Below are 13,850 nucleotides of genomic sequence, written 5' to 3'. Positions count from 1 at the left end.
CATCGATCTTCAGCCAGCTCTTCCTGAAGGGGTTTCTTGGCTACCTGTTCACACTTCACTGGCATTCTGGGTGGCAAGACAGTGGTGTGAAGCTGACAGCAGCTTTGAACTTTAAATAAAAGGCAAGATTGTGTGTCCCAGGGTGAGGCAAGTTAAAATGCCAAGCTTGTTCTTAATTCTGTGCCACATTTTGTTCTATACTTAAATGTAAAGGCTAGATGTTGCCTTTTGAGTTAAAAAATGAAAAGCAAAAATGGAGTCCTGGTCATATTCTCCCACCCCAAGCTAAAGAAACCCTCACACCACTTAAGGTGTTAGCCCAGCATTTGATGTCTGTGGGGGGTGAGCAACTGCTATTGATCCCCTGTGCCCAAAGTGCAGAGCAACTGAAGCCATCAGGCTGAGGTTTAGTTTAATGCATCTGAACATGGTTTGGGGGCATTTCTGTTATGCAGGGCACCCTCGTCATTAGGGACTGTTTGAAGGACCTCTGAACCTCACTGCAGGAGCCTCTACTGCCAGAGCAGGCTCAATTGCTAGGTGATTGAGTCTGCACCAGAGGTGGTCGGTCATACCAAGTCAGTACATCTAACAGGAGTTTTAGCACTAAAGTACCTCAAGTAATTTGGCCCCAAGATGAAGGCCATCTCCTGTGCTTTTCAGTGGAGATCTCTAGGCATTCAACATCCTTGAAAAAAATCTTACGAAGGACCTCTGTTTTAAGAAATCTAATGAGTCCTTTTAAAAAAAAACCTGACCCTTTGTAATTACACCCTTAGAGGGTGCTCTGAAACTAGCAGTGTGCCTCAAGAGCAAATTCAATTGGGGAATGGGGCAGATATTAGGAACCTAAAGATTGGAGTGGAACACTAATGAAAAGCCCAGCCTCCAGGCAGAGTTTTGGAAATGGGTAGCTGGAGTTAGTTTTAATCCTGATTTAGGAGTGTAAGGCCAGGTCTATGCACTTACTTTGGTATGACTATGTTGCTCAGGGTGTGGAATATCCACACCTGAAAGATGGTTATGCCAATCTTAGCATGGTCTACATAGGGGTGTCATGTCTGCAAGACAGATTCTCCTGCAAACATAGCTACCTTCTCTCATAGAGGTGAGTTAAACTGATGGAGAGTTCTGTCCTGTCAGCTTAGAGTCTCTTCACCAGAAGCATTACAGTGGCACAGATGTTCCAATGCAGGTTTGTAGTGTAGACCTGCCCTCAGTGTCCATTTTCCAGAAATGCAGAGCATATAATGGCTCCCATTGCAGTCAGTCAATGGAGGCTCAGCACCTCTGAAAAAAGCCAGCTGCTTTTTAATCATGTAGCTTTGTGACTTAGTTCCAGCCATTGACTGATCCACCACCACCGGAAGCAGACATTTCCTTAAATCAGGCAGTGCTGTCTGGACAAGCAGCCCCCAATAATCTGCCACCAATGACTGGTTGCAGTGTCAGATACCCATTTAGTCCTGCCCTCTTTCCTGCCAGGAGGCTGGAAAATGAGTATGTATCCCTGCTAAAGGTGTAACATTTGATCCTTGGACCAAAAGGCATGGTCTTTGTGAAAGCAGAAACCTCTAGTGTCTTGTCCCAATCCCTTCCCCAAAGAAATTCAGTCAGTCCTGCAAAGCACTTTAAATATTTAATTTTTAAATTTCCCTTGATCACAAGACTATCCTTGCATATTACAATTCTCCACTTTGCCTTAATGACAATACAAACTCTTAAATCTTCCCAATGTACAGAGATTTCCTTCAAATTAGTATGAATACAGCAGCTTGCACATGTAGCCTGGAGTAGCCTTTAGCCCCCATGGCTATTTGTTGGTACAGTTGGGTGAGAAAAAAAAAGCAGACAGGCCCCTTGTCTCCCTACTGTACCAGCAGGGATTAACTGGCAATTAACATTTGCACTTGCCAGCCTCTGAAGAGGAGTTATGGAATAATTACTCAATCTTTAGATGCCTGACCTTGAATACATCTTGCACCAATCTCATCTCTAGCCCTAAGAATATGACAGGACAATGACAAGGAAGAGGGAAGAATGCTGTTAGTCGGCGACACATCCGTAGCCTCACATTAATGTGGTTTTACCTCTTAACCTTGTGATGAGTCACGAGTACGAGGGGTTTAGCACATTTTTACAGGTGAACACTGCATTAGGTTATATGCAATGGGACTTGCTTAGTTTGGAAAGGTCTAAAGCAATCTTAAATAGGATATGTTAAGCAGACAACCCTTTATGGAAATATTCCTTTCTAAGCTGTTCCTATCTTAAAGGAACACAGTTTTGCCCAGGCACATCTGACACTTCCATCTTGCTACAGGATTCAGAAGCATTTCCTATGAACTATGGATGGACCAGCCTCATCGTATTCCTGCTTGCTGATCCACATCTGCTGGAAGGTGGAGAGAGAAGCCAGGATGGAGCCACCAATCCAGACTGAGAATTTGCGCTCCACTGGGGCAATGATCTTGATCTTCATGGTGCCGGGGGCCAAGGCAGCGATTTCCTTCTGCATGCGGTCCGCGATGCCGCCGTACATGGTGCTGCCACCAGACAGCACTGTGTTGGCGTAGAGGTCCTTTCGGATGTCGATGTCACACTTCATGACTGAGTTGAAGGTGCTCTCGTGAATGCCGCAGGACTCCATGCCCAGAAAGGAGGGCTGGAAGAGGGCCTCCGGGCACCTGAACCGCTCATTCCCAATGGTGATCACCTGCCCATCGGGCAGCTCGTAATTTTTCTCCAGAGAGGCAGATGTAGCAGCTGCAGCCATCTCTTGCTCAAACTCCAAGGCAACGTAGCATAGTTTCTCCTTGATGTCACGCACTATCTCCCTCTCGGCCGTGGTGGTGAAGCTGTAGCCCCGCTCGGTCAGGATCTTCATGAGGTAGTCGGTCAGGTCACGGCCTGCCAAGTCCAAGCGCAGGATGGCATGAGGCAGCGCGTAGCCTTCGTAGATGGGCACAGCGTGGGTCACGCCATCACCAGAGTCCATCACGATGCCAGTGGTACGGCCAGAGGCATACAAGGCCAGTACAGCCTGGATGGCCACATACATGGTAGGGCAGTTGAACATCTCAAACATGATCTAGGAGAAAGGGAGACATTTTTACTGTACTGCAGGGATCAGCTGTCCATGCCTGCAACCAAGTACTGGTTCCTGAATCTGTAGCTAACCAGGGCTAGACCCAGACAACACCAAGATTAGACTGTTCTGGGCTCAAACATCAAAACCCAGGTCTCCCCCTGCTGAACTAGAAGGACTTCTGCTGTGAACAGTATGCCGGTGTAATCTTGGAGCCGCATAAGACCACACAGGTACCTGGATACTATGCTGATTGACAACTAGAGCAAGTCAAAGACACCTTTGGCATGAAAGTATATCCAGAAGACAACTCTGAATGTTAGTTTTAGCTCACCTCTGCCTCACCTGTCCTCTTTGGAATTCAGCTGGGAGAGGAAAAAGGTGACAGTTTCTGAAGTCTTATGAGTTTCACTCTAGATAGGTCTGTTTGACCCCAGCAAGAGCTTGAGACTTTTGACATGTCTCATGAAGTGCTGTTTGACTGGTTCCCTGGGAGACCTTAAAACCTGGACACTCAGCATCAGACAAAAATAGAGACAGCCAAGAAACTTGGAAGCAGAAGTGGCAGGGCTGCCAGAAAACATCAGGGAAGCAAGGGGGGAGAGAACCAAGACGACACCCACTTAAGTCAGCTGTAACACAGGCATGGAAGATATACACATAGTTGCAATACTTCACCTGGGTCATCTTCTCTCTGTTGGCCTTGGGGTTCAGGGGAGCTTCTGTCAGCAGGACAGGGTGCTCCTCTGGGGCAACACGGAGCTCGTTGTAGAAGGTGTGGTGCCACACTTTCTCCATGTCATCCCAGTTGGTGACAATGCCATGTTCAATCGGGTACTTCAGGGTCAGGATGCCTCTCTTGCTCTGGGCCTCGTCACCCACATAACTGTCCTTCTGCCCCATCCCAACCATGACTCCTTGGTGCCTTGGGCGTCCGACGATGGAGGGGAACACTGCACGAGGGGCGTCATCTCCAGCAAAGCCAGCTTTGCACATCCCAGAGCCATTATCAATGATGAGAGCAGCAATTTCTTCTTCGGCCATTTTGATGGGTCTGAATAAGGAGACTGAGAAAGACCAAGCTTTTAGGTAAAAGGCAAGTCAACTGCTCCTGCTGAGGGAGCATCTCAGGGCATTGGAAGCTAGTAGTTGGCTTAAATATATGCATATCCTACAGAGATGCTTGGATAATGATTGACTATAGGTGTGATTAAGTGCCCCATGAGGCACTTAGTCTGTTTCTTCTAGATAGGGACCCTTAAGGGGAGACATCAGGAGCTGGGACTGGGAGTTTTTGGAAAGGATGTTGTACCTGCCAGTGTTTGAGGGCTGCTAAATACCTAAGCTCTTTCCAAGGCCTCTTTGGCCAGCTAGAGGAGTAGAGTGACAAGTGAGATGTGGAGATGAAGTGCCACTCCTCACCCTCCCTTCTTAAGGAAGGGCCTGTTGAATTAAAAGCCAAGTGAGAATTAAGGCCATTTCCTCCCAGCTAGCCTGGGCAGCTTGAGTCCATTCAGGACAGAATTCAAGACAGAATTTGTGGGGGGGTTATCTTGTAATTCATGCAGTTCAAAATCCCACATCCCTGAGAGTCCTGGATTTTTAATTTTGGAAGCTACTGCTGTGGTAGAGACCATGTGTTGGCTTGGCCCTGGCCTTCCAACATCTGGGCAGTGATAAAGGAATGACATGACAAGAGCCAGGATTTCCAGAGAGCTCAGCATAGACACTCACATTTTGGGGTGACAGGGGAGGGGGAGTGGTGTTCCCACTTTGGAGCCCAGATTTCAAAAGGAAAGAGACCCACATGGCATGGGGAGCTCTTAGAAAGCCAGGCCCACGTGGTGACCAGCTACACAGTCTGCAGCTGGAGGTGCCAACATACCATCTGCTTTGCCAGCAAGTGAGGAGAGCAGGAAGCATTGCCCTGCAATGAGAAGCCAAGCACTGTCCGACCTACAAAACCCAAGGATTTTTAGAACGGAGAGACAGCGACTATAGAAAGCTAATAGAGTCGCACACAGGCTGAATCCAATAGCATTGGGAGGGTTTACTTTCCCAGCTCTACGCGGAGGATCAGGTCAATAGGCCAAGTACACAAGCCAAAGAAAAACTTCCTTAGTTTTCAGTCAAACAAGCAGGTGGCTTTCTATCACCGCCAGCTTTATGCGAAAGGCTTTAGTTATATCCTGACCTTACAAAGGTCTCCCTCCCTCACCCAAGCCCACTCAGTTTGTTGTAAGGAACAGTTCTATTCTAACCTTTTGTACTTTTGTCTGAATTATTCTTAACCCTCTGCCCCAAAGCAAAGCAGTCTCATGGTAGGTGACCAAATTGAGATGCAATAGCATTAGTTAGGAAGTGTGGGAAAATTGGTAGTCTAGGTGCAAGACCCATGGATTCTTTAGATGGTACCTTGGGCCTTTTAGAGGGCCATTCCATGTAGGGTCTGGATGTGGCAGAGCAAGCGTCTCACCCTCTCCACAAACACAAGCATGTGATGAGGTATTGCAGGTCTTTCCTCCACCCCTAACCCATTATGGTGGGGACATCAGGCAGACCAAGACTGGTCTCCTTGGGTGGGGGAATTAGAGTCTTGACAGTTCACCGATTTTCCCCAGTTGGGGGGAGAGGGAGGAGACTTCTCCCCAATTCTCAGGAGGTTTGTGTATTGTGTAGATCAGACTAACATGTGAACACTTATCCAGAAGTCTTCCCTCTAAGGAGCTCTGGAAGACAGGCTTGGGAGACTAGAGTACTTCCTGGAGTTAGCTGGGCTGGAAGTATTACAAGGCATCACGTGAGTTACCTAGCTTCCTGCTAATGGACAACATCAAGCTGTTGATGCTAGACAATGTAAAACTACTCCTACAGGAAGTCCTTGAAGCTACACACCTTTGCTTTTAGTTACCTAGTTCACAAGATTTCAGCTAAGTTTATGCTGAATTTACTGCCTTATCCAGTTTATATTACACCAACTGGGTTATTGCACTGCAAACCCTTTGTAGATTTGTTCTTCCTGCTCCACATATCTTAGAGAGTTACCCAGTTCATGCCTTAAGGAATAGACTGAATACTGAGCTAGCGATTTAAAGCCAAATTCATTCCTGACCCAGAGACAGTTTTCAAAGTCACAAGACCTATTGAAAGGCCAGTCATTGTTATGCGACCAGCCATTCTGCAATGCTGGAATCCCAGCATCTAAGTTTCCCCATTAAACTAGGTGTGACTGATGCCAGATTCTCCTTCTGGTTTATGTTAATGTGGTAATGTTTGGGTTCTTTGTAGCAGAAGTTGCAAGATTGTCTCCACTCTGCTAGCTTACAGGCACAGCCTTCAGAGGATCTTGGCATCTCCACCTGTCTCCATCTGCTGACTGGTTGCTCCAGTCACACAAGTATGAAGTTAACACCAAGATACAAAGGTACAACATCTTCCATGCACTTGGATGTCAAATGCATGGGGATTTTCTTGATAGCCTTCTGAAGAGTATAGTGCTGGAGATGGAGTATAAACCAAGCAGGTGGCATTTGAGAGAGTAACTGAATATGCAACTCTAGTGTGTTGGTCTCCAGTTGGATACTGTGGTTGTGTAGAGTTACCCAACAGATGCCATTTTCTCTCATTATATCCTTAGGATTTTTACCTACAAAGTGCTTTTCTGCATTTATTAGGACTAGTGTGGGGTCTACTTTTGAGCCAGTATAAGCTTCAGCAACAGCATCTGCTTAAGAGGGTTATGGGAATATACCTGATGCTTCAGCTTCAGCATAGCAGTCAAGGCTACTGGCAGAAGCGTGCTATGAATGGTGATGCGACCATGGGTTTGGATGCTTGTACATAGCAGCAACCTGCATGGAAGAGCTTTACTAGGTGGGACTGTGCTCCTGCTCGCCCTTTTCAGGAAGATTGTGTGCTGGAGTCACAAGCAGGTTAGTGATCTGCAGATGTGCTTGCTTAAGGCTGCTCACCAGACACTAGGTTAAGCACTTGCCCAAGATCAAAGCCTGCACCAGGGAAAGATCAGTAAACCAGGATCATCAGATGGGGCTGCTGCTGGTCAGCACATGAGCACAAATCAAGGAGGGAGGTGAGGAAGCTTTCACCAATGCCTGCCTAGCCTGGCCCTAGCTAGAGCCAGGGAGCTGCCTGTCCATGGAGCAGTTAATGCATGCACCTGCCATGTGGTAGAGAGTTATTTTATACCATGGCTCTGCTAGAAGCAGAGACTGAAATTGGGGAGCATGATCTGACCTATGTAGGATCTGACATGTTATTGCCAGCTTCCTAATGAACATCTGGGTTTGTTTTGTGTTGGGAAAGGGAAGAGCAGGGGAGGATGTGCAGGGGAGACCAGGCCAATAGAGACCAACAACAAAAATTTGCTGTAAGCAAGGAAGTAATTAAAGCTCTGCCTAACCCCACTGTACCTTGGAGGTATTTTAACACTACTCTCCCTGGCAGCAGGGGATTGATTGATTGCCCCTTGGCATGCCAAAGTCCTGATTAATGTAAAAGCTAACCAGTCCCTCCAAACTCTGGGGAATTAATCACTTAAATGTGGAAGTTACTCACTAAACCATTCATACATGCAATAAACCAAGCCATTAAAAATTAATCGCTTGACATGACTGCCATGTAAACATAGCTAATAAGATTCTGATTGAGGGGATGGGGAGGGAGGGAAGGAAGACTGCCAGCTGTCCAGACCATGCCAGGAACAGACAAGGCTGCTGAAGAAAGCAGAGTCCAGACAAGACCCAACTAGGTGTCTGGGGGCAGATCTTTAGTCCTCATTTGGACATCTTTGCAGCCTCTGGGGCCATGCTCTCTCCTTTGCAAGGGGAGTTGTCAATAGGGCCTAAGAAGGGAGCTCTAGACAGTCAGGCATGTCCTAACAAATGCCAAAACCTGCAAACAGATCTCCACTGTGATCATGATCAATAGCTGCCACCCCACCCTGCATACTTTTCATGATCCATGGGTCCTACACATGCCTCATCTAGTGCACTAGATGTCCCCCCGACCTAGTTGCTGGAGCCAGGCAGACACTATGTTCCCAGATGAGTGATAAGACAAAACACACCCTGCCACCCATGGGCAAACACTTCACAAAACGATCACTCTGTATCCAACATGTCACTCTTCACCCTCCAAGGAAGCCAGCACAACACCTTCAAGGGACTAGTGTAGGGATCTTAAATTCATAATGGCTATATGTCAAAAGTCATGGACTCAAGACCCTGAATTATGGCCCATTACAACAATCTGTAACCCTCCTTCTGCCTATGACTTGCAGAGGCATCAACTGCCCACTTCACCTTGAATGGCCTCTTGCAACATGAGTTAACTCCTTTGGCATAATCCATTCCACCTAGTATTAGCTACTCCACATCAAAGCTTTCCCAGACTTGATGGGCTCTATGCAAGTTCAAATGCTTGTCTCACCAATGGAAGTTAGTCCAATAAGAGACTGACTCACTCCTTGTCTCAGATGAAAAGGTGACTGGAGTGGTGTTTAATTAGCAAAGTGGGGCAGAGAAAGCCAGTCTAGAGATATTTGAACAAGGCTGTGAAGAGAAGCTCATCTCCTCCTGCAATGGAGTTGATGCTGAATTTGTGATTGCTTTGGAAGATGGGCTGCACGACACAGAACGATTAAATAAATATTTAATAGCCTATGGTGCCTGTAGAGCTATTATTCCAAGGACCAGTATTTGCAGGGAGAAATTGGGGTTTGCAGGATAGATTGCTTATCCATTCTCTAGTGAGCCCTGGTTTTGTTGGCAGAAAGCCTTGCCATGTGAAGTAGAGATGTGCAAGTTTTGACCAAGCTATTTGGCGAAATGCAGATTTGGCAACAGCCAAAATGGCTAGTTTTGTCAAATTGTTTTAAATTCAGTCAAGTTCTTTTGATATTTTTGAAGTGACTGGGTTTTTGTTGATTTCATTCATTTCTTTAAGTTAAAAGACGACAAGATGTTTTGATTCAAAACAAGGGTGTGTTTTTGGGTATCTGCCAGTGAGCTGAAAAATTTGGTATTCACACACCTGTCCTCATGAGAGTTTCACCCTGCCAGAGCAGTCAGCCTGGGGAGTCTGGAATACAGGGAACAGTAGATGGATGGGAAGGCACCCTGCAAGCTTTTTCTACAGTTTTGTAGACACTAGAATTTGCAACAGCAAAGTTAAAGATAAACCTAAGAACTCAGTGCCTGGTTGTGATAGCAACAGAAAATGAACACAGCCAATCTGAAACAGTATTCTAGTCATGGCTTGGCTTTCTAGTCAAGTGTTCTGACAGGTCTGGCTGAAACTTGGAAATTCTAATTTCCTGGGAAGTTTCATCAAGAGATTGTTGAAACCACACATGTTTTTGTCAGAAAGGTGTTTGCTAGAAGTTCTCACTGGGTCTACATTTTGATCATGGCAATGCAATAGCCACTGATCTCCTTGGGAGTTTCCATGGAGCCTTGACAGCTACATCTCCTCCATGCACTGCCCCTTAAGGTTTAACTGGATTGAGGTAAGTTGAGCCCACCCTCAGAAAAACGGCATCCAAACCTTTACACCAAGGCCTGTGCACACTTCTCGTTGTGAAGCAGGGCAAGTGCTTCATCTCAAAGTGGAGATGCTGAACAGTCCTGGCTACATGGACATTTGCTAAGTCAAAATGCAATTAGATGCTAAGTCACTACTTCCTGAAAGGATTCTGGTGCTGTCAATTTCTGGCATCATGGTCAGTGACCAAGAAGCTTGTATTACCTGGAATTTCCCTCCCCCAACCACAAGACCAAGACTGACCACCAAAGGATAGCAGTGTGCTTTTTGGCACAGCAGTTAAGCACCAGCTACCTCTACCAAGAGAGGTAAGCTTCATCTGCTGCTATGGTGTACGTGCAGGGAAAGGAAGCAAGACCCCAGCACGCACTTCAGGCTAGAGGTTTTGAGCATGAGAGAAGGATGAAGGTTAAATGGAGGGAGGGCAGTGCAGAGCATAGTCTGCCCCTGTTCATGGGTGTTCCTGCTGTGCAAGCAATAAGATCAACTCCACTGAACTGGCTTCAATTCCAATGCGAAGAAAGGGCTTTTTAAAAAATCCCTTTCCTCCCATGATGCATCTGACACTAATCAGGGATCCAGCCCTGTGGGAATCAATGATTAATGATGTTAAATATAGCAGGAGATTGCCAGGGTAAAATTAGGCACCATGCATAAAACATCACAGCTCCTTGTTAGATAGTCAAATTAGACTAATAGTTTGATGAACATCTATTCACACCAGCCCTGTAATTACAGATGGACTGGCTAACCCATTCCGTGTCCATGTATATAGCTTTGATGCCTGTGCCCCAAGATGAAATCTTCCAGTCTTCAGTCTTAATTGGAACATGGCACTCCATTTATTAGAGTTATGGCTATTAATGTAGGGTAGAACCTCAGTCAAGTTCTTAACAGTTTTACTTTACAAGCTGATCAGGAGGCCTGAAACATACATGAGCATAGAGGAGTGCAGGGTAAGTGGAGGCTAATGTCACTGGACTGATTCTGTACTTTGTCTTAGATGCCACCATTGCCTGCTGGAGGAGATCACTAGAACATGGGTGTTTGCTGTAGCCCTGTTGAGACACTTATCCCCTTTGTAGCAAATAGTCTTTTGGACACTGCTTTGAAATGGGTGACTTGGCTGTAGGTTATGAAGTGACTCCAGGCTAAGCACACAGAGTCACAAGGAGCCCAGCCTACCAGAGAGATTGAACTATGTGTTAACACCTTAAGGTACAGCAACACTTCATTGAGTGGAAGATGCTGGCTTGTAGAGGGATCTGTGGAGGCAGCTGGATCTAGACTGCCTACTGGCCCCACCCCAGCTTTGAATCCAGCTGGTGGGTGCCATCTGGCAGTGGTGATGCACTCAAGTCTTGGGTGGTTTGCCAAGAGTCCTTCAACAGAGAGTCCACCCCACACCCCTGCAGAGCCCAAGTGGAGTGTGTGGGGGGCAGGGGGGTTCTGAGCCAGGATGCATTCCAGCCCAAAGCACTGGCTACACTAGTGTGTACAAACAGCAGTGAGATTAAGTCACACTGTTGTGAGATGCAGATCACAGTGGGCTTCAATTCCAAAATGAGTGGTTACACCTTCTGAAATTGGTCTACACTCCAAGATGAGCTAGCCACGGACCACATGGCAAGGACAGCCATATTAGTGCTCTTCCTCAAGGAGAGAAAGGCATAAGATCCTGTAAGTTGCAAGGTTGTGTGGCCTCACTCTATAAGAGGTCCTGCAAACTCTTACTACCTCAATAACTGGGTCTGGTGAATCATCTCATGAACAGCCAGAGTCCAAGTCTGTATTTCAGAGAGTGACTAAAGCATTGTTCAAAAGGACAGCACCATCTTTAAAGACTGTCAAGTTCCTGGGGACCTAATAGTAAAAGCATCTCAGTGCAGGGCTCCAGGCAATTATTCAGTTCTGAGCCTTATTCCTAGAGAGATTTGCCTGGTTTGGCTAGGCTAAACTTATTTTTAAAATAAAATGCACGGCATGAAAATAAGGCATCACTATGTTTGCTTGGGACAGTTAGCAAACTGACAGGCAGAGAAAAGCTACCAGTTGACTTAGACACCCATCTCTTCCTTTAAGAAGCCAGCTATAGTCAAGTTCTTTGCTTAATCATGTTTTGACTGCTGAAGTTTAAAGCAGATAATCTGACCAGGTTATGAACTTGGAGCGTCACTGCAGTTTTATGTAAAGCCATCCTCCTCTCTGGAAGGACCCCCCTCCATCGAATTACCCTTCTAGCTACTAATTAGAAGTAAAGGAGACTTGGGGGTGTGGGGGGGGGAGATTAAGTAAGAATACAAAGCCAGCAAACTGCAGAGAAGGGGGGAGGAGGAAGTCAAAAATATAACCAGTTCTTCAAAAGACACCACTGAAAAGGCAAATCTCAGTATAATTAATCTTATTAGCTAGAAAATTAGAGACATGGGAATGGTTTCATTTCTTGAAAGGGTTGTCAAAAAAATTCAGATACAGAAAGATAATCCTTTGTGAAAGGCAAAGCTTGGATAGCCACAAGAATTCAAGAGACAGTTTATGGAAGATCAGAGGATAACAGTGGAAGAGATACAGGAAGCCAGCCCACAGGGACCAATTTAACAAGAGTCTTATTTCACTGCATCTTTCCTAAGGCAGTCCAAAAATACCCCAGAAAAGCTTACTGCTCTGAGCCTGTCACTAAATTCCATCAACCCTTTACATCCCACCTGTAAGGAAACAGTTCACCCCATTTTAAAATACCACCTTCCCACAGAAGGAGATTCTGGTCAATCTTTAGAGCCCTCTAGGAAGTCTAAGGAAGAGATTATCACCCTGGCTTTGATGGCCAAGGCAATCATGAGTGAGAGCATGGAGAGGGGAAAAGTCAGCACATGAGAATGGCCATATTGCATCAGACTAATGGCTCATCTAGCCCAGTCACTGGGCACCAGCCACTGCTGAAGACAAGTGCTTCAGAGGGAACGAACAGAACAGGGCAAATGATCCATCCCCTACCAGAAGCTAGGACTGGATAACAGAGGTTAGGGACACCCAGAGCATATGGTTGACCATTTTGGCTTACAGCCATTGAGGGACCTGTCCTCCAGGTAATTCTCTTTTGAGCCCCCATTATAGTTTTGGCCTTCACAATATCCCCAGCAAGGAGTTCCACAGGTTGACTGTGCATTGTGTGAAGAGGTACATTCTTTTGTGGCTTTAGACCCAATGCCTATTAATTTCATTGGCTAACTCCTGGTTTTTAGTACGAGAAGGGGTAAATAACTGGTCTATTCACTTTCCCTACGCCATTTATGATGGCATGGACCTCTATCATATCCCTGTCACATTCTGGGATGCAATTGGACCACAATGGTTTGCTGTTGTAGCTTCCAACCTGGACTGGTCACAAAGAGCCTGCATGTCACACCCTGAGTGTCTGAACTGCCATAGCCCTGGTCTAGCAGCAACACACCGGTCACAGCCTGGCCTCCACCAGCTTGGTTACTACGTGCAGGGCGATCACCAGACAGGTTTAATCTGTCCAGGAGAGGGCTGGGCAGTGCAGTAAGTCAGTTGCCCCTGAAAGGGTCAATATTCAATAGTTTGCTACTTTAATTGGGGTTACTCAACAGTTGAGTTTGAGCACACCATTGGGTTGTTTATATTAAAACTAAACCGAGTACAAAGATTAGGGTTTAAAGGGAGTACAAGGTATTAGAAGTGGTTACAAGAAAAATAAAGTCCTTCTTAGTAGCTAAAATGCAACAAGGCAGAAACCCTCACCACATGTTCAAGAGGACTGACCGAGTTCACAGGTCAAGATCTCCTCTTCCCTCCTGCCCAAAGTCAAAGGGCAGCTTCCTTTGTCTTAGCAGACAGAACCTGGGTGGTTTTTTTGCCCCTCATTTACACAGTCCACTCACCCTTTGAAAGGCATTGTGGGTTACCCCAAGATAAAGTTCATTCCAGCTGAGAGAGCTGCATGAAATCTATGTCTGAAACAGGTTGTTTCCTAAAATGCCAATTTATCTGTTCCTGCCCACTTTGTTGCCAAAGAATGGCCCCTTGACAGGCAATTGCCCATCAACTTTGAGGACACCTGGTTGGAGGCATCAGGTTGTCCTTTGTCTGAGGAAAGTTTACCCCTTCCCCAGACTCATCTGGGAAACACATTTGTCATAATTTCAGAACTATGACTGTAAGCTGAAGACATTTTGTATAA

General features: G+C 46.1%; 1 protein-coding gene across 2 annotated transcripts in view; it reads right to left on the bottom strand.

The window, feature by feature from the left end:
* Positions 1-1,661: 1,661 nt before the first annotated feature.
* Positions 1,662-13,850, bottom strand: part of ACTL8 (actin like 8) — a 42,569-nt gene continuing 30,380 nt past the window's right edge. For both annotated transcript variants that reach the window (XM_048824718.2, XM_075121070.1), the window contains exons 2-3: positions 3,767-4,155; positions 1,662-3,091 (exon numbers count right to left, since the gene is read on the bottom strand). In XM_048824718.2, the coding sequence (XP_048680675.1) occupies positions 2,327-3,091; positions 3,767-4,132 (1,131 nt within the window). In that variant the 5' untranslated portion in view covers positions 4,133-4,155 and the 3' untranslated portion in view covers positions 1,662-2,326. The remainder of the gene's footprint in view (positions 3,092-3,766; positions 4,156-13,850) is intronic.

The sequence above is a fragment of the Caretta caretta genome, chromosome 18 (genome assembly GCF_965140235.1).
Source record: "Caretta caretta isolate rCarCar2 chromosome 18, rCarCar1.hap1, whole genome shotgun sequence".
Lineage (NCBI taxonomy): Eukaryota > Metazoa > Chordata > Testudines > Cheloniidae > Caretta > Caretta caretta.
Note: the sequence above shows the minus strand (reverse complement) of the source record. Positions and strands in the feature narration are given on the sequence as shown.